General features: G+C 40.3%; 1 protein-coding gene across 1 annotated transcript; it reads left to right on the top strand.

Annotated features, from left to right (window-relative positions):
• Nucleotides 1-23: 23 nt before the first annotated feature.
• LOC122870699 lies at nt 24-19,623 on the top strand. The gene is made up of 24 exons (XM_044185061.1): nt 24-80; nt 471-705; nt 1,960-2,123; nt 3,481-3,518; nt 4,053-4,237; nt 5,472-5,657; nt 5,771-5,805; nt 6,740-6,892; nt 7,738-7,866; nt 8,279-8,317; nt 8,735-8,860; nt 8,967-9,093; nt 11,069-11,239; nt 11,362-11,396; nt 11,924-12,088; nt 12,216-12,350; nt 13,825-13,863; nt 13,959-14,099; nt 14,656-14,750; nt 14,838-14,861; nt 15,534-16,083; nt 16,275-18,781; nt 18,923-19,031; nt 19,510-19,623. Exons 1-22 carry the CDS (start codon nt 24-26, stop codon nt 18,546-18,548), a joined length of 5,103 nt encoding a protein of 1,700 aa, XP_044040996.1. The 3' UTR covers nt 18,549-18,781; nt 18,923-19,031; nt 19,510-19,623.
• Nucleotides 19,624-20,122: the final 499 nt, after the last annotated feature.

Genomic DNA, 20,122 nt, shown 5'->3' with positions numbered 1-20,122 from the left:
GCATCGTCACCAGAAAACCAGACATGGAAGCCGCTCCCGTTCTCGCTCGCCCAGCCCCCGTCACCGCCATGGCTCAGAGGGTAGAAGGGAGAAACGCAGTAGCCGATCACGATCGCCGCACAGCGCCAGATACAATCGCAGGTCTGTCTCACACACATTCTGATATGTGCAATAACATGGGTGAACAGAAGAGATACCTCACCACCAGATTGTGAAATTACCAAATATGTTCCTGCTGAACATCTGCATCAACATTCATTTTAGCCTCTTTGGATTTGTCGCTCACCCCTTGAGAAATCTAGACTTGATGTGAATTGTTTGATTGCTTTAAAAAAAATTATCATTAGATTAACTGAATTATAAAATGATTTAATCCGTCCTTTCATCAGGTCCCGGTCTCGTTATTACTCCCCATGGCATGACCGCCAGACGACCTCCCGCTATCGGTCACGTTCAAGGAGTCCTGAGAGCCGATCGTCGCAAGGAGGAGCTGTGAGACACGATCGTCGGCAAGGAGGAGTGACGAGAGACGATCACCACGAAGGAGGAGCCGTGAGAGCCGATCACCACGAAGGAGGAGTGACGAGAGACGATCACCACGATGGAGGAGCCGTGAGAGCCGATCGTCCACAGAAGAGTCATCCCCGCAACGAAAGAAGTCAAGCAGTGCAGAGAGACTGGCTAAGAAACTACTGGAAACATCAGGTTTGAGAATTTTAAGACCTGTGTTTAAAGATTTGTTACTGAACATACCTTTACATAATATAGAGCTATGTACAAGTGCATGCCACACATACAGACTGTTTTTCCTTCTAGTTTTATATATAATCAAGTAATACTTTGCTATTTTTGGACATGAGCTTATTTGCTTTCTTGCTTTGAAAGTTAAATAAGAAAACGAATACCAATCTCTGCCTATCAGCTCCTCTAAAGTAAGATGATAAAGTGAGATGCTGAATGCAGGTAAGCAGAGACCATTTCAAGTTCTGCAGTTTAGGGTTGCAACTATCAGTGGTGGGTAGAGTACTGAAGATCTTTACTCAAGTAAAAGTACAGCTTTAAAAAGGAACGTGAAAAGTTACTGTTCAAAAAAAGAAAAATTTATTTTAAAAAAACAACACTTTTTTTATTAACTCCTGGCAAATACAGATTATTTTCATTGATTAATTCAGTGTGCATAATCCAAACATATTCCATTTACCACTGTAGAAGATGAAAGAAACCAGCAAATATTCACATTAGAGAAGCTGCAACCAGAGAATTTTGGCATTTTCTCATAATTTAAAAAAAAAAAGAGATTCAAAACGATTAATCAATTATCAAAATTGTCGACAATTCATTTTCTGACGATTTAATAAACGATAATAAAGTATTAAATTTAAACTTTTTAAAATCTGCACATTCTGTACTCTAGAATAATTTAATTTAACAAAAATCACAAATCAAAGGAAATACTAAATGAAAATAGTAATAATAAAAAAAAAAATCTAAAAAACATGTTTCCTTAGTAAAATGAGCATAATAACGACCATGTCAGTCATCTTTACCAAATAGTTTTTAATGTGTTTAAAAATTGTATTTACTTTTCTAGGAAGCTTCTTTATGTATAAATATGTATTGTGTGTAATTTTCACTGCACTTTCCAGTGGCTCAGATGCAAATGTTGACTTGTAAGCCAAGCAGAAAACATTTCCCAGAGAAAAGATGGTAACAGCTTATGAAGTAACAAGCAAGAAAGCTGAGATCACTTAAATTACATGATAATTAACGCTTACTTTTCTTTGTCTTACAATAGAGACTCGTGAGCAGTGGCGGACTCGGGCACCAGCTGTATGCAGTGCGGTATATGGCACTGTATTGCGTTTTCTTCACTGGAAGGGCACCCTAGAGGGGTGAACATGGGTCCACCAGTGCTTGCTGCAATTTTGTCTGACACTCTGTTCCTCTTCGTCCCTCTAGCTGTCCAGTCTCTGTCAGAACAATCTGACCTGGATGCCGTGGTTAAAACTCTGGCTCCTGCTTTACTGGCCGAGCTAGCCAAAATGAAGTCCTCCTCTTCCTCATCATCCTTCTCTACAGCAAAGAAGGAATTGACTGCAAAGCCCAGCCTGCAGAAGAGCGAGGCAAGTTCTTCCACAAAGACTATTGTGTGTGTGTGTGTGTGTGTGTGTGTGTGTATGCCAGGGATATTTAACACAATTATACTTTATTGCTACATACGAAACAAAAAAGTCATGTTGCCTAAGAGGAGGACTGATGACACATTGGACACTTTAAACACAGATGCATTTTTGTCTTTCTAACAATTTTTAACCCTCTGGGGTCGCATCAGTCGTCTACAATTGCAAAAGCACTCGCTTCATACTGTCATTAATATCTCTGTAACGGATGTATGTAGCGACTTTAAAAACGGTCCTGCAGCGCACCGTTCAGCCGTTACGAGCCCTCACTTGTTCTTATACTCCATCCAGGGGCTTGGTAATCCATCAAGACAACACTGTTATTTTTGGACACTTTCAAAAATAATTCAAGCGATTATTTTATGTTTTATTTACTTATTTATCTACTATACAAACAACTCTTTACTGTTTTGGTGAATGAGATTGCTAGCAGCCATGTTACTGTACCAGTGACAGTTGCAAAATTGCGTATCGCCGATTTACAAATGTGATCGTAGAGATCTATGCTGTGTCCTGAGCATTTAAAAATCTACTACAACATGGAAGCGACCTTCAGAGAGTAAATAATGTGTCAAGATAGTTGTGTATTGAGCTACGTAAAGACATGTTTCTAGTTCTGTGCGCACTTGGCAATGGCTGTAGCGTGCGCACCATACATTTTATATGTAATGGTTCAAAAGCCTGAGACTATTAATCAATTAGTTATCGTAGACTTAAGAAAACCAGCAAATATTCACATTTGAGAAACTGAAAACACTAAATTTTTTAGCATTTTTAATCTAATGATTGAAACAACTCGGTTATCAAAATGTTTGTTGTTTAACTAATTGACTAATGGTTTCAGCGTTGGATAAATAAAAACAGGAAAACAGTTATCATTTGCTCGGAAGTCCACCGAAACAGAACTGGAAAGATGCAAATAACTCCTGTGTGGTTTTTAATAGTTAATTTTAAACTTTTGGCCTTAGAAATATTTTTTAACAAGTGCATAAATGCAACAATTCCTGTCATTCAGTCTAAAGAAAATAAACTTCAGTCTTGGAAACACCTCTTAAGTTAAAGATTCAGTCAGTGAGACATGTATTAGTGAGCTGTTAATGTTTCGTGTGTGAATGTATTGAGTAGATCCTGATGGTTGTAGTGATGCAAAGATAAGTGTGTTTGTGTGTGTGCACATGTAGGCAGTCGTTTCCTCTTTTTCCTCTGTCCCTTGGAAATGTACATAACATTTGTCTGCTGTAGTTTGGTCACGCTGTCAATTATCAGATTAATCTAAAATAACAAATCTGTTTGTTTACAGGAGACAGATTCTAAGAAGCAAAAGAAGCCTCCTCAGAAGTAAGATATGTTTCACACTGACCTCTTTTTAACAGTGGTGGAGGGTTTTATCTAGTTTTCATATATATTATAAATATATATCAATATATTACTATAAATATTTCAGATTTGGATCTTTGCAACATACAGTTCATATATTCAGTATTTACTTTCTGTATTCACTTTTTTTTTTTCCTTCATGAAAAAATCTGCGTGTATATATGTGAGTGCACAGGAAATGGACACAATTTGAAACACTTGTGCAATTTAATGTAGTCCAGAAATACTTTCACAAAGGGAGATTTTATGTCTGTAAACTGTACAGGTATTAGGTACAAGATATTGTGTCCATTCCTTGTATGTTAAATGTCATTCATATTGCTCATTTAAAAAGAACCAGTTGCAACCACATATAAAAATTAATAAAAGTCATCCCAGGAATTCAACCTGTGAAGAACAGTACTGTCTTATAGTGAAGAACATATAAAAACATTCAAACTCTGACCTTGACTTTCCATTTCTCCATTTTCTCCTGCTTGTCTCTTTTGTTCACAGACAGCCTGCCACATCCAGTGTCTCCACACCTCAAACCACTAAATCCACAACCACCACTATAAAGGTTCTTCTCCCTACACCTAACCTACCTCGGCTTAAAGGGCCTTTACCCCCTGGAGCCAAAAAAGCTACAGCAGGCAAACTTACCAATCAGAAGATTGCAGCTCAAGGCTCAGTGCAAAAAGGTATGTTGGAGACCTTTTTTAATGGATGGATAGTGAAGTATGTTAAAATGTGGCATGTGGTGTTTGTAGAAAATGTTTAACATATAAGTCTGGCAATATTCTATATATTTGTAATTGTCAACAGCTCCCATGAAAAGACCAAAACCAACTGTGTGTTAGTCTGTCCCTCCATGCTTTCTGATTTATCCAGCCTGTCTGTTGGTCTCAATCCCAAATACACTGGTTACTCGTGGATATATACTCAGATTCATTAATAAACAGTATATCACAACAAAACAGTTGTAGTTTTAGCAAATGTTACTCAAACATTTGCTGGGGACTATTTTCAGTGGCGGATTAATACACATTTGGTGCGCTATTGAGTATTTGGGATTAAGTCAAAATAAACTACAGTGTGTGTCAGCCAGTGCAACAGTGTGGCTCACTGATGTGTTTTTAATAGTTTTTGCACAACAATGGAGCTCTAAGGCACAGAGGAAGAAGATATCTCAGGCTTTGGACACACACACAATACTTGTCAGTAGGATCAATTAATTGTTTTTTTTGGTCTTTTCATGCGATTTGTTAAAAATAAGAGAAAAATTTACTATTAACAGATTCGTCCTTTCGTTGCTGTCCTGTGAAAACCATGTATCTCCAAAAGGTCAACTTTCATGAGGAAAGAACATTTTCAGCTTTGTAGCAATGCACCTTTCAGGTAGCTCAGTGTTTTTTTTTTTAAAAAAAAAAGGCTTATTTAGCTTATAAAGTAGAATATTTTCAAGCTATGATCAAACACTTAAACCTTCAGTTTATCTGACAAAATCAAGATATATTCAAAGATATGTTTTTCTTTGGGCAGCCGCGCTTATATATAATATTGTTCGAATTGAAAAGCACTGAATTCATATAACATTGTGTCGATATAGTTATTTTTAGCTCGTCCATCTAACATGCAGGCCTATCATTACAACACAACATGTTCAATCCCACAGAATGTTTATTTTCTTCTATTAATCCTAAGCCATACTTGCATAGTTCACCTCACCAACTATGTTTCGTTGAGAAGATATCTCAGAAATGTGTTTCAGATTTCATTTGAGATAGGTGTAAAATTAGGCTGTGGGTCATGGAATAAAGGCTTACTCTTTGGTGTCGACCTGGATCCAACTGATGTATGTAAAGGAGGAAGGGGAGATGATGATAATCTTTCAAAATACTGATATTCATCTTCATTAAATTTGATCTTTTGAAGATCCTGTGACTGCAGCGAAGATTCAAACGGATGCAGCATCAGCCAGTGATGCATCTGTCGCATCTGAGCCAACAGCTGCAGCGGTGAGAGAGCAGCAACCGGCAGCGTCCACGCCGTCTTCGACTGCAGTTACCCCTCTGACTGTTGGGGAGATGGTAGAAAAGCACCTGGATCCAAAGAGAATAGGTAAGAAGCGTTTGTCAGAGTTTGTCTGTCACAAATGTCTGCCTGTGATCATAATTGTACTGTCTTTCTCTCTCTTTAAAAAAATAACAATTTTCTTTGTCTCCTTTTCACAGCGTGCCTCAAGTTGGAAACCTGCTTCTCACCAAAAGTAGGTCAAATCACTTGTGTCAAGTATTACAGTATTTACACATGTAGTTTTGCTAAAGACATAAATTAAACTAGGAGGTAGGAGGTTGTTCTATAACGAGAATAAGAGCATTTCTGCCCTCAAATGATGCACAAATAAACAGAATGTACTAAAATGTCCTTAATAAATGGTTATGGAACACAATATTGTACAAAGGGCTCAAAGTCTCAAATGTTTTCTCTTGCCTGCCATAGGCTGTGATGTTAGTTATAAAATTATTTTGTACGTGATTGCGCGTTTACTTGATTACTTATAAACTAAAACTGGGATTGTTGCGACAGCGGATTGTGCTGCAGGAGGCTGTTTGATAATGTTTTTTGGAGTTTCAGTCAGACCAACCCTGTCACTACTGCTCGCTACAGTAGCTAGAAGCTCATCGTCTCAAATGGAGCAAGTGTCAATTTTGGCATTGAATTATTTTTTAATCAGTTATTCCATCCATTCGGGTCCAAGTCACATGAATATATCAAATAATATTTGTATCATTGTTATATACTGCTGGGAAGTACTGAAAAAATGTGATATAATAGATAATTCTAGGTCATATCGTCCCTGCTGGTTTTCCATCGCACTTTCATACTTTGGCCAGTATGAATTGATATGTGATATTAAATTGCATTCTATGTTGTATTAAAAGGTCTTAAAAGTCTTAAATTTGACTTGAAACCCAAGCCAAGTAGCCAACCCAAACCCACACTGCAGGAACCTTGTTGTAACCAGTGTTTTCCTGATTAACAGTTGTTTATAAGTGTGTTGATAATAATGTACAATGAACAAAGAGTTTACAGGGGGTGTAAACCCTGTTGATAAGCGCACTTGTCTTAATCTTTAATGACGAGCTAACTTAAACCATAACTGGCCCTCATTATTATCCTCTCTTTCTTTATTTTACCAGTATTTTAAACGTGGTAAGAAGCAGTTGCTCATAACAGGACTGCCGAGGTATTACGATGGCTGCTACACAGAGGATGATGTTGCCAAACTGCTCATTCCATTTGGGTTTCAACATAAAGATGAGAACATCTATGTTGTTCCTCAGACGTGCATGGTAAGCACCAGGTTATACATCTGCATTGGTTTGGTTTATTAATCCCATGTTTCTGCCGTTGCTTTTTAGTCGTTGATCAGAGGGACTGATTCTGAGACGAATGGTCTGTTTTTGTGTGTGGTTTTTGAGTTGCACAGTTGTAATGCCTTTTTTCTTTTTCTAATTTCAAGATGAGTTTAATTATTTGAAAGTTAATTAGTGAAATCACACCTAACTGCAGTTCATTTAATCCTCTGGATCATTTACCATGAGATTTTTCTGCATAAACACTGTTAGGTGTTCAAGACGGCGGTGAGACCAGCGATGTTGTACAGCTTAGAGACAGCGGCGCTGAAGAAAAGACAAGAGGCAGAGCTGGAGGTAGCAGAGCTTAAGATGTTGAGGTTCTCTTTGGGAGTGACGAGGACGGACAGGATCAGGAACGAGGACATCAGAGGGACAGCTCATGTTAGACGTTTCGGAGATAAAGTCAGAGAGGCCAGATTGAGGTGGTTTGGACATGTTTAGAGGAGAGACTCTGAATATATTGGTAGAGGGATGCTGAGGTTGGAGCTGCCAGGCAGGAGGTCTAGAGGAAGACCAAAGAGGAGATTTATGGATGTAGTGAGAGAGGACATGAAGTTAAGTTGGTGTGAGTGAAGAGGATGCAGAGGACAGGGTTAGATGGAGGCACATGATTCGCTGTGGCGACCCCTGAAAGGGAACAACCGAAAGGAATGAAGATACACTGTTGGTGCCTATATGAGACTGATTTTAACCACATTGAAAGATGTAAAATGCTATTGAAAGAGTACTTGGAACAAGTAAACAAAAGTAGACAATTCTGTTTCTGGTTTTCCTCTCAGGCCTTCATCCAGATGCCGACATCAGAGAATGTGCTCAACATAATTAATGTCACTGCGAGGAAAGCCATTTTTTTCAAAGGATCTAAACTCTGTTTCCGTGTAATAGCCAACAGCATTACAATGACACCGGTAAGCACATACATTACACTGTTTTCACTGACGGATTTTTATAGATGTTCAGTATATTGTGTATCCCCCCCCCACCCCAGCTAAATATTGTTGTTTCTGCTGATCTCTATAGTTTAAAGTAATCGAGGTCAGTTAAAATCCAAAGTGTATTTTTGTAATCTGATCTTGACTTGACTCTATAATCAGATTCTCACCAGATTTTAATGTTTGAAATGAATATCAATGAATTCAGATTTTTATTTTTTATTTTCAAGAAAAAAAAGAAAACTATAGCTCGGACACAGTCCATTTATAGTGATGTGTATGTATAGACACGCTGAGTCTGGAGTGTATTGATATTAGGTGAGTCTGGTGTATTGTGGAACAGTATCTTTGCATTTTAACGCTGCCTACTCTTATGTTTCTGTTGTAGTTTGAGTTTTATAAATCGCTGATGAAGCTGATGAAGTCTGTAAGTAATGACAGTAAAACTCTCTCTCTCACTCTCTCTCACATACACACACACACACACACACACAATTCTTCATAATTCGTAAAGTACTTGAAATTTCGTTGGTAAAAGTAATCTATCCCTATTTTCCTACACTTACACTTGGACTTTAAAAGAACTTGTAAATATAACTTTGTGTCTTTGAGGGGACATCTTAATTCCTGTTTGCCTCACCTAAATATATATTTAATGTGATAAAAACTATCAACATTGATGTAAAACAGTGAGGGAGTACAGGAAACTCCAATCAAGAAATTGTCTTTTACTTTGAAAAAATGTGCAAAATTAATTTATTGCAACTATGCAGTGCGGTTTTGTGCGTCTCTGTCCTCTTGTTAATGTTTTGGTTTGGATGTTCACTTCCTGTTCTTGATGCAGCGTGTGCAAGATGCTGGAATGAAAACAGTCTTCATCAAGAACATTTCACCGAGTGAAACCAGGGACCTCAGGGAAGCTCTGAGAAAAATCAGCTCTGTCAGGAACTTCCTGCCTCTCCTCAACAAGGTATAAACAAACACATACTAGTACGTGTGTTTAAGTGACTTTAAAAAAAGACTTCCTTTTGGTCTTACCTGTCACGTGTGCGTGTGCTTGTGCTTGTGTGTTCCAGGTATTTATAGAATTTGTGTTTGTTCGCGATGCTGATCGGCTCGGAGTTTGGTACAGTCTCCTGAAACAAGCCCCTGGACACGAGGTCCACAGGATTAGCATACCACACCGCAGATGTACATCGCTACGTAAGTCTCTGGTTTAGGAAATACAAAGAATGCACTCAATAGGATATAAAATGTTTTGTTTTTCAGTTTGGAGCAATAACAACAAATTTCATATAAAAATCAAAGTATTGTAAGTTATGGTATTATAGTGTTAGCTTTATGCACAGTAGGTATTTTACAGTACAGTTATGCAGGGCTTAAAGTTCTTCAGCACTGTGCCAGAATCCTGGTGCGGGGTCGTTTTAAATTATATGTCTATGGTAAATATTCTTGCATATTTTTTTTTTTAACTGTGACGTAGCAAGAATATGGCTGTATATGTATGTATGTGTGTATGTATGTATACAGCTATAAGGAACCCTATATTTTGAATGAAGACCTAGTTTGTATGAAAACCTCTGTTTAAACTGGCTCAGCGAAATGTCAGTTTAATAATGTATGTGATCGCACTACTTTGAAAAAGCACTGCATTGAACAGGCTATTTTGTTTTGTTTTCATATCATCGTCACGATCTTTTGGACTAATCTGGCAACAGTAGGCCTATCATGCCACATACGCTGTTTAGAGACCAGCGGAGGAACGAGCTTTGAAAAGTTTGAAAGATAGGCGTATTGGATGTTCTTTATGGTTTTGAAAGTTGTGCTTGGACATGGATACAATTACCAGACTACGGTTTCTGACTGAGGAAAGGGTGAGAAGAATAGATAATCCTTTTTTCCACCATTTGGACCTTTCAAGTTAACGTGAGAAGAATAGATACATCCTGCTTTTCTCAACCATGGCTTTAGACTTTCATCATCAGCTCCGGAAAAAACAATGTTAAACCCTAACCATTTCTCCTAACATTTCAGGCGCAGTGAGAGTTATGGTACACATGTTAAGTAAGTTGATGCAACGGCTTACTGGGAGTCCCGTCGGAGATAGGGCTGGGAATTGATTAAAAAAAGTTATTTATCAGTGCCATTATCAATTCTGACTGTTTTATTATCTGTGGGGAGGAGGTCTGTTTTATTATCTCTGACTCTGAACACAGTGTAGAAACAGAGTAGAAAAAAGGCATGCATGTAATTCTGGTGTACAAAAGCTCCACTGTTTAACCGCTGTTGGATTTGGAACCAGTTCTCAACTGGAACTGGTTCTCGATTCCCAGTTTCTTCTCTCATTTTCCCTCCCTGTGCAGCATGCGTGAAAGGGTCTTGCTTGGTGGGAGCTGATGGTCGAGCCCTGCTGTAGCTAGCTGTAGTCTGTCATCGTCTTAAATGGATGAAATGAGAAAGTATTTGTGCAGCATTCGTTTTAATTTAGATCGTCTTAGTCAAAGAAAAAAATCTGTCAAGGTTAAAGTTTATTTATATAACACATTTAAAACAACCACAGTTGACCCAAAGTGCTGAACATGATTAAAATACCAAATAAGAATAAAATAATAAGAAATAAAAGTCAAGCCTATGTTATTATAATGTAGGACTCTACGTTCCGTAGAAAGACGTTTCAGCACCTTGCTGGTGTTTCCACCCTTACTTGAAATTATCATTTTACAGACATTACAACTAACACTGTCATCTTGCTTTGTGAAATGAAGCCACGCTTTGGATCGTTTCTTCCTCTCCACCCTGACTCCTTGTTGCAAGTTTCCAGCAGCGTAGACGTGCGAGTTTGACGTCATTGTATTGCAATGCGCAACTGTCAGAAAAACATTCCTGCACTGATAAAAGGAATTGATGTGCTCTGAGGCATACGATTGCGATGGATCGGACAATTTAGAACCAGTTCTCAGCTGGAACCTCTAAACCAACCAGCCAGTCATTTATCATCAGTCATCTGATAAAATTTTATAAAAATGGTAATAATGTAAAATGTAAAAAAATTAATAATCAGTATAGAGTAAAATGACAGAACAATAATGATAAAGATTTAAAAACACAACTACTGTGCGGCATTGTTTTGTAACTGTTCAAATATCTTAAAAATGACACTTGTTTTTTGTTTGTGCAGCTCCAAAACGTCCTGAGAACGCTCTGCCGGACAGCAAGGACGCTGTTGCCGGGGCAACTGTCCCACCAATAAAAGTTGCCATTCCACAGGGCAGCATTTCGCCGTTTTGGGTCGCGATGAGAACTAGTCCCTTCCTGTTCCCTACCATGTCTCCTTGGTTCATCATCCCAGGTAAGAGAGACTGTTTATTGATCCTTCATTATCATTGTGACAAGTTTGATACTGCCAAATTTACCACGTTAACTTATTCAGTAAGGTGACTGTGTTTGCCTGTGTTCATTTTTAACTCCAAGATTACCTGACAGCCCTAGGAAGGAAAAGCATCGAGGTAAGCCCGTTTACTTACTTACTTGCTTTTATTTATTTATTCATTACATTCAAATGGTGTTCATCCAAAAACCATGAGACCATTTTGGAAAAAATGTGTGTGTGTGTGTATATACATGCTGGAACTAGTTTGCAATACAGGCAAAGAGAACAAGGAAGTTCTGTCTTTCATCTAGAGCACGCACTCTGGTTACCCAGAAGCACTAGAGATCCAAGCCATAGTTCTTCCTTGCCTCCAAACATGTCACGTCAAATAACGGCGCTGGATGGAGGAAGAGCTACATCGCGAACTCAGCTTTCTCAGTAGATAAATTCCTCAGTGAGTGCTATATTGACCATCAACACTGATTAGACATCCACGTAAAAAGTGCAAAATTTTCCCTTTAAGAAATCATCAGATCTTTCCAAGAAAATCTCTTTTACACATGTTCGACCATACATCTGCCGGGAAAACGGCCATTTCTTATTCACATTTATTACAATACATTCTGATAAATTATCAGGGTTTTGATACGTTGTGTTTCCTAGAAGGCCAGTCGTCGTGGTTCCATGTTCCCCACAATCATGTTGACCGGTTTGCCAGAGGGAAACTACAAGCATGAGGACGTGGCCGAGCTGGTCTGGCAGTATTTCCCCAAACAGAACCTTCACTCCCTTTACTACAACGTGGCGGTCTTAACGCTGCAGAGGAGGGTAAGGAGTAGAAACTGCAGACTGTTACAGGCACAAACATGATTGTAATTACAATTGTATTAGTTAAATGGAGCTGTGTTGTTTGAATTTAACTGTCCTTTCATATCTTTCCTCTCTTCACCTCCAGGCCTTTGTGTTTTTCGCTGATTGGACTTCGTGCTGCGATTTTGTCCGAGATCACAACGCAAATCGGGTTTCTGTCAAAGGCTGCACGCTCAGTGTCCACTTCGTCTTGCAACACATGAATCAGGAATCCAGTGAGGTATGGACAGTAAAGGGGGCACTCTGGGCTGTAATACTGTGTCAGGATCAGGATGGGATAGAAAAATCAATTTTAAGAAGTAGAAAGGAATCAAGAGGAATTTCTTTGTTATTTTAACATTATTTTATTAACAGTTTATACTGCAAATAATGCCTTTCTTCTGTAGAAATTTCAGAAGGAAATTTGTATACTTATGTGCTGGTGTTTGTTGTTATCTTCACAGACAATACAGAAATACAAACACATGCACATAACTTGGGCCATTTGGAGAAATAAATGTTGGTGTGAAATACAAAATGTTAAAAATGCAGATATAATCAGGGGTGCAAACTTCGGCAACTTCAATCCAGAATAAGTCATTAGTGTGATGGTGTTTGTGGGTCACGGGGAATGAGTTGTCTGAGCTGTCAAAAAAGCAGCAAAGTGTCTCTGGGAGGTCAGTTTTCGACTGCCTGCATGCCTTAAAGAGCAACTAAACCCCAAAGTTTTGGCTGAAGTGTCTCTACCCTGGAAATTAAAAAAATGCCTCTAGAACGTGAAAAAAAAAGTATCAACAAGGGCAGCGCTGGGAGGGTAGACCTACAACCTATCAGAGCAACGGAACATGTGGCGTTACGTAGCGCTGAGCGACAGGGTTTGGTCCGTTTTCAGGCAGGAAAAAGACGGTGGCCTGGTCACAAACTTTCTCAGATTACAGCTTAACAGTACACTAAAATGTGTTTCTGAAAACAGTGAGGCAGGAAATAGGCAATGCAGTAACAGAATCTGGATGTTTGATCTGAGTTTCGTGAGCCTGGTGCGTTGCGCTGCATGGACCTGCAGACTTGATGCTACAACCAATCAAAGCAGCAAACCGTGTGACATGTGACTTTTCAAAATGGGGGCGGGGGGGTGGTGGTGATGAAAGCTGCCCCCAGACATACGTCACCTGCCTCCAGATCAGCAAAATTCACTTGCAATAGCCGGGTTTCAACTTGTAGAGGGCGGTCACTTTGCATATTTATAACACAACACGTAGCATTCAAATACTTTGCTCTAAAATGTCAAGATTTAGACCTGAATCCATCAACAACACTACTAAATACCCATATCGGTTTTCAGCTGAAAAAACTGGTTTGGGGGTTTAGTTACTCTTTAAGGTAAGAATATCTTAGAGTAGCGTTACTCGGCTTATATGGCGATGTGTCAGTCTTGGGACTGTTGATTAGCCTGATAGGGCTGAGTTGTTTTTTTTAGCGAACGCTTGTCATCACGATTTGGATGTAACGTTAGGTGTTTAGGTGTTTGCATGGAGTCTAACTTTTACTTACATTACTTACTTATAGAGCTTTTCTCTATATCCTCGTGCTTAAATCAACTGTAAATCCACATTTACAGACATCTTTTTCACCCCTGATGAGTTTGCACCCCTGTATAATTTCAAATTTGTTTTGATGACATCTATGACAATCCCTGACTTGTAATCTTTTTGCAGGAGATGATGTACAAAAGTCTGATGAAGTGGAGCAACGCTGTAAGTCATTAATAATTTATGTAAATCTTTTGTCGAGTGAAAGCAGCTGTCTTTGGATCTCTGGTCCTTAACGCCAACTATTTCTTGCTCTTCAGGGAATTCCAGAGTCAAAGTCTCTGGAGGAGCGGTTACTGTGTGTGGAGATTTCTGAGGTGTCTGTGGACGTCATCAGGGTGGTCATGGAAGTGGTGGCATCCATCGCAACCTTTGTCAGCTTCCTGCCGCTCGCCAACAGGGTACAAGAACACAAACACCTGCACTTTTCACATTTACGTGTTGAAAGAACCACCACATCAGGGTATCTACAGGTCTACTTTGAAAAGTCTTACATTTCATTTCAAGGGTCTTAAATATGTTTTCTTTCCTTCTGTAGACAGTAGCATTCGTTACAACCTTTTTTTGTTTGTGGTTGCAGGCTGTCGGGAGATGTTATATCTATAAACTAAAAGTTTATAGATATAACATTGCTACTGCTAGCTACAGTAGCTAGGAAGCTCATTCACTCATAATGGACGAGTGTCAATTTTAGCAAATCTTAAATCAACTTTAACTAGTTATTTATTTGTTAGTCCATCAATTTTGCCAAAACTGCTGCTTAAATTTTTGAGATGTAATTCTGCAATTTGTTGTACACTTTTGAGTACAACCATTTTGCCTGAATATACTATAACTACAATGGATTTTTGTGGCTTGTTGATGTTCTTTCTTGTTGTTTTTGTCTTGTCACTGCTTCATCTCTCCCTCCTCTCTGTTTTTTCACTCTCTCTGTCCGTGACTGTCGTTCTACCTCAGATATGTGTTGAGATGGCTGACTCCAGCGGTGTAACGCAGGTGGTGGAGAAATACAACACTTTCTTACCAGACTCTCCTAAAAAGTTCGAAACTTGGTATGAATGTGTCCTTTTTTTTATTTGTTATTTTTTAATCCCCCATCCTCACACCTAAGCTGACCAACTCCTTCTTTTTCTCTCCAGGAGTAAAGTAAAACGTTTTGAGACGTGAGTATGTCACTTTGTAATTGATTCTTGTCTGGTTAAGAGAGAGACAAAACATTAGTTGCCAAAGCATAACAGTAATCACTGTGATGAGTGCAATTTTCTTTTCTTTTATATGATGGCTGGGGTTAGCTGGTGGCCCCAAGTCACATTTAATTTAATAAATTTATGTCATCAAATATATTTTAAGGTTTGGAGATGCAACAATTAGTCGATCAACAGAGAATTTATCGGCAACTATGTTTTAATTGGTCGTTTAAGCCATTTTTCAAAATGTCAAAACATTCTCTGGTTGCAGCTTCTCTAAAGTGAAGATTTGCTGGTTTTCTCTGTTTTTAAGTGATTGTAAATTGAATATGGTTTTTGGACTGTTGGTTGGACAAAGAAAAAACACATTTGACGCCGTCAGCAAGGACTATTTAATTGATAATGAAAATAATCGTTCGTTGCAGCCCTAAAAGTTTTACAGGGAGAGAAAGATTATGATATAAAAACACTGACATAAGTATTTTTTCATAAACCAAGAGATAACTGAACAGTTAACTCAGGGACGCTGGATGAGAACTTTGAAATTGTATTTGGGATTTCTTTAACAAAGTGCTGTATTCAGCCATTTTGTGAGAACAACCCTGCTTTCAATTTCAACTGACAATCCTTTTCTGTTTTTAATTTTAGTTTGAAGAGCCTAAAACAGCGTCTACAAGATTCTAGTGAGATCACAATAAACTTTGAACCGGACACCATCGATGTCAAAGCCAAGCCCCCAGCTGTGAAAAGTCAAACTGAGCCTCCTCCCTCTGAACTTTCGGATACTGGGTCACAACCTGCTCTGCAAGCCGGTGGCCCTGGTGGGTCCGCCATACCTGAGCCCATCACAGCAGGACCAAGTGCCACAGCAATGGAGGAGGACGGTGAGAAACCAGGTACTGAGATCGCCATGGACTCCACTGTTGGTCCCGAAACAAATGAAGATGTAGAGAAAGTAAAGGGGGAAGAGGGGTCACTAATAACTTCAGTCTCCACTGCTGATGTGACCTCTGCAGTCAGCAGTGGAAACACAGTCCCTGCTGCTTCCAGCCCTGCCCCCTCAGCCACAGCACTCATGCCTGAAGAAAACTTTGCAGAACTTCCTCAGATTAACGAGGACATTTTCAAAGCCCTCACGGCGGCAGTTCATCAGCACAGACTCACCCGCGGGAGCAGGTCCAAGAGCGAGGAGAAGAAGGTGAGGCCTGGCTTTAAATCTCACTCAACATTTACGTTTGGTAATAGTGTATTTTGTCAGTGCCAGAATGTAGAGTTAAGCTTTAAATGGCTTGTGATACAAAATAATTTCAGTGGAATAATAAGGTAACGTACTCATTGTTTCAGTGATTGATTCCTTCTTTGTCATCCATCCTTTGTCCACCAAAAAAGTCCAAGGACTCATCTGAGCCCACCAAACCCTCATCCTCTGCCAGTGTCAGCAAGGCCTCCTCGTCTTCGTCTCCACTGTCTGCTGAAACCCCTTCCTCCCCTGGTCAGAAAACACAACAGAGCAAGACAAAGTCTTCATCCAAACCATCAAATACTGCATCCTCTGGTTGTAGTTCCCGCTCAGCCTCCGCTGCATGTGAAAGGGAGAAGATAACATCAGCTCCAGCTGTCAAGGCATCAATAGAGACTCATCTGGAGCCACTTAGAGAAGAAGCAAAAGACACAGAGGGCGCAGTGGCAAAGGCTGACCACAAAGTGTCAGCACAGGGCTTTGCTGCAAAAACTGTTGAGTCAGAGACAAAAATAGAAACAACATCAGAGATGCATCCACCTCCACAGAGACATGAAGTAGCGTTGAGCCAAGCCCAGAGTCTGGAGACTGATTTTAATGTCAACAACATCCAAGATCAGAAAAAGAGCAAAGAGGAAGGTGAAGAAGATGACGTTGTCAAACACACGGAGGAGGAGGGCGACAGTGAAAATTACCAAATCATCGATTCACTTGATGATCAAACAGATGAACAGATGGATGATGGGGGCCAAGACGACAGCTCTGAAACCCAACTAACTGGACCTGAGGAAGGCCAGACTTTGAATGAGGAAAGCTATCAGGTCTTGGACAGTGCTGACAATGAAAGCAAAGCCCGCCCAGAGGAGTACAATGAAATGGAAATGGACGGTTCTTTAAAAGTGTTAGACAGTGTTACCGACGACCAAGCAGCTACAGGTCAAGAGGACAGTCGCCTGGTCCAAGATGACGGTTCCACAGTAAAGCAACTGTCTGAGGAAGATGCAGTTCCAGTAGTCGACAGATCTGATGATGCAGTTAAAGATGCAGTAGGTAAAGATCAGGAGACAAATAACAAAGATCATTTCCAAGTGTTAGATACAGGTAGCAAACAAGCTCCAAGGGGTAAGGGAGATGGGAAGAAGAAGGAACAAGAAGAAGTCAAAAGCAAAATGCTTTCAGCAGAATCCTGCAAAGCCTCCCAAGATGTGGAAAATCCTGATGGCCGAATCCCAAATGAAGACCAGCCTCTTCAAGACCGCGACAACAAAGACACTTTAAGAGACCCTGACAGTGACGTTACTGAACAAGAAACCTTTGAGGTATTGGATTCAATTGATGATCAGACTGCAACGGAAGATGGCAGCCAAAAACCTGAAACTCCCAGTGAGCAAATATCTAAAGAAGACATTAGGCCCGTAGAGCAAGAGGAAGACACACATCAAGTAATTGATTCTTTGAAAGATCAGCCAACGACTACAGAGACCGAGTCAGGGACTGACAACCAGGAAAAAAGAACCAAGAAAGGGGAAGCGACCGCTAGAAAAGATGATAGACCATCAAAGAGGAGTAGCCCCGCAACCTCCGCATCCAAAAGTGAAGAGAAGGAGAAATCGCCAAAGAAACAGGACAGGACGGTTAAAAGATATGAGACACGGACGAAGATGGACACCACTGCAGGAGTTTCTAAAAAAGACAAAGAGGTCACCGAGGAGATGGTGTATGAGATAGTAGATTCTGTTGAAGACGAACCGGTTAAGGATGCCTCCACCACAGAAAGGTCTGGCAGAAGGAGGAGTGCAAGAGGAAAGAAAGATGATAAAATTACATTGAATCTCACAGAAGTGTCTGAAAAACCAGAGGAGGCTACTTACAAGATTTTAGACTCTGTGGAGGACGAGACTGCCGATGATGAACCGACCGTGACGACAAGATCTACCAGAGGAAAAAGGGAAAGAGCGACTAAGAAAGATGCTTTGAATGAGGAAACAAAAAAAGAGAACACGCCAACAAGGAGGAGGCACACTCCTGCCAGAGAGTCACAGGAACGAAACAGGGAAAAAACACCAAAGAAAGAGGAGAAAGCCCCTCCAAAATATAGCACACCAACAAAGCAGAGTGCCATTGTTGTAAGAGAGGTAAGTGAGGAGGATGCTACCAATGAAATATCCTCTATGGAGGACGAGGTTAAGGATGATCGGCCCGCTACAGGAGGAAAAGGAAAAAGGGGAAGACCAAAGAAAGAGGTTAAAACAGCTAAAAAAGACAGCGGAACATTAAAGAAGGGCGACAAAGACGCATCCGAAAAAGCGGCTGATGAAGAAGAGGCGACATATCAGATTCTTGATTCTGTGGAGGACGAGACGGTTGCCGATGAGCCCCCACAGGACAGTCTGAGAGTGCGAGAAAAGAGAACATTTCTATAAACGATGACGTGCCCAAAAATGAGGAGGAGGTGGAGGTAGATGCCCAGGAACTGGTGACTCTGGATGAGGTGGGAGCAGATGAGGCAGGAGAGGAAAGAGCTCCAGAGAGCCGAGAGCAGGATGGGGAGATCACGGAGGGAGAGCTGCAGGCACTCGTCACTCTGGATGAGTTCGTAGAGGGAGAGGAGGAGGAAGAGGCCAAGCGAAGCACGCTGGAGACCTTAAACGCCGAGGTAAAGGTTAAGATTTAAGCATGTGCAAGTTGTATTTTCTTCAGTGGGGAAATTACAGTGAAGCACTGTAAAACACACATTTAGAAAACACAAACAAATACAGAAACACTGATGCTAAAGATCTCTTGTGTCTGTTTCTAGACTTTGGTGACTTTAGATGAAGCTGGCGATGATGAGGAAGAGAAGCCGGACGAAGAGCAAGCTGAGAAAACGTCAAGATCTTCCAAACGCAAACACGCCGATGACACAGGTGTGTGTTATTCTGTCAGTATATAATACTGTAAGCTTGCACAGGTATATTTGCATTATACCCACAAGAGAAATGATAATTATCTCTCTTTAACTAATTGTTTGATTTCAAACCAGTAGACACTTTTCACGGCAGACATTTTGACTTGTGAAAGCAGGAAAAGCACAGGTGTAAATAATCACTTTAAGTGAGACAAAGGTTTTCTTGTCATTCACGCTGCCCCCTCATCCATACAGATCATCCAGTGGTAGCCCTGATTAGCACGTTACACCTTCTGAGTGACTAAATACTGAAGGCGCTTTCTTCTTGTTGCATTAGTGACACAGGGAGAAAGACGGCTAATTTATTTTTTAAAAATTCAATATGAGCCTCTCCTCCCAACCCAGCATTCAGCCTAAAGTATTTCTACAGGAAATTGTTTGTAAAAAGTTTGTTTGTCTGAAACTGTCTTTTTCTATTTTTTTTTGTCCTGTTTTAGAGGAAAGTATGAACTTTGTGACGGTAGACGAGGTGGGAGAGGAGGAGGAAGCGGAAGCGGTAACACCCAGGACAAGAGGCCGAACCAAGAAGAGAGCCAGACAGACCCCTGGTAACACACACACCTCTATATCTTTTATACAATCGTGTCATTACCCGAAATCTGATCTCTAGACACTCAAACATGAAAAATGTAAACAATAATCTTTGGCTTCACTGTTTTCCAATGATGAAGCTCTAAAACATGAAACTAAGATTAACATTCTGCAGTTTCCCTCATTTGTTCGCTCAACCAATTCATTGTCTTTTACCACAGTGAGAAAATCTACCAGAGGGAAAAAAGTGAGCGCAAAAGACGAGAGGGAAGAAGAAAAGGAACCAGCTGGCGCTGACGTGCTGCCTCTCGCGTCACTCGATGCCTCCTCGTCATTGGACAAAGATCCGTCTACGTTGATCCAGAAGACAGAGGTGGAAGCAGCGAGCCAAGCCGACGTCGACGCTGCCTCTGGTTCTCAGGGTGCTCCGGCTGCAGCTCCTGCCCAGCAGACACTGAAGGGATGTGTGCAGGAAGGAGAGGAGGAGAAGGAAAGATGGAGCAGGGCGGACGTTAAAGG

Source organism: Siniperca chuatsi, linkage group LG22 (assembly GCF_020085105.1).
Source record: "Siniperca chuatsi isolate FFG_IHB_CAS linkage group LG22, ASM2008510v1, whole genome shotgun sequence".
Lineage (NCBI taxonomy): Eukaryota > Metazoa > Chordata > Actinopteri > Centrarchiformes > Sinipercidae > Siniperca > Siniperca chuatsi.
The sequence above is the reverse complement of the archived record's forward strand: the minus strand, read 5'-3'. Positions and strand labels throughout refer to the sequence as shown.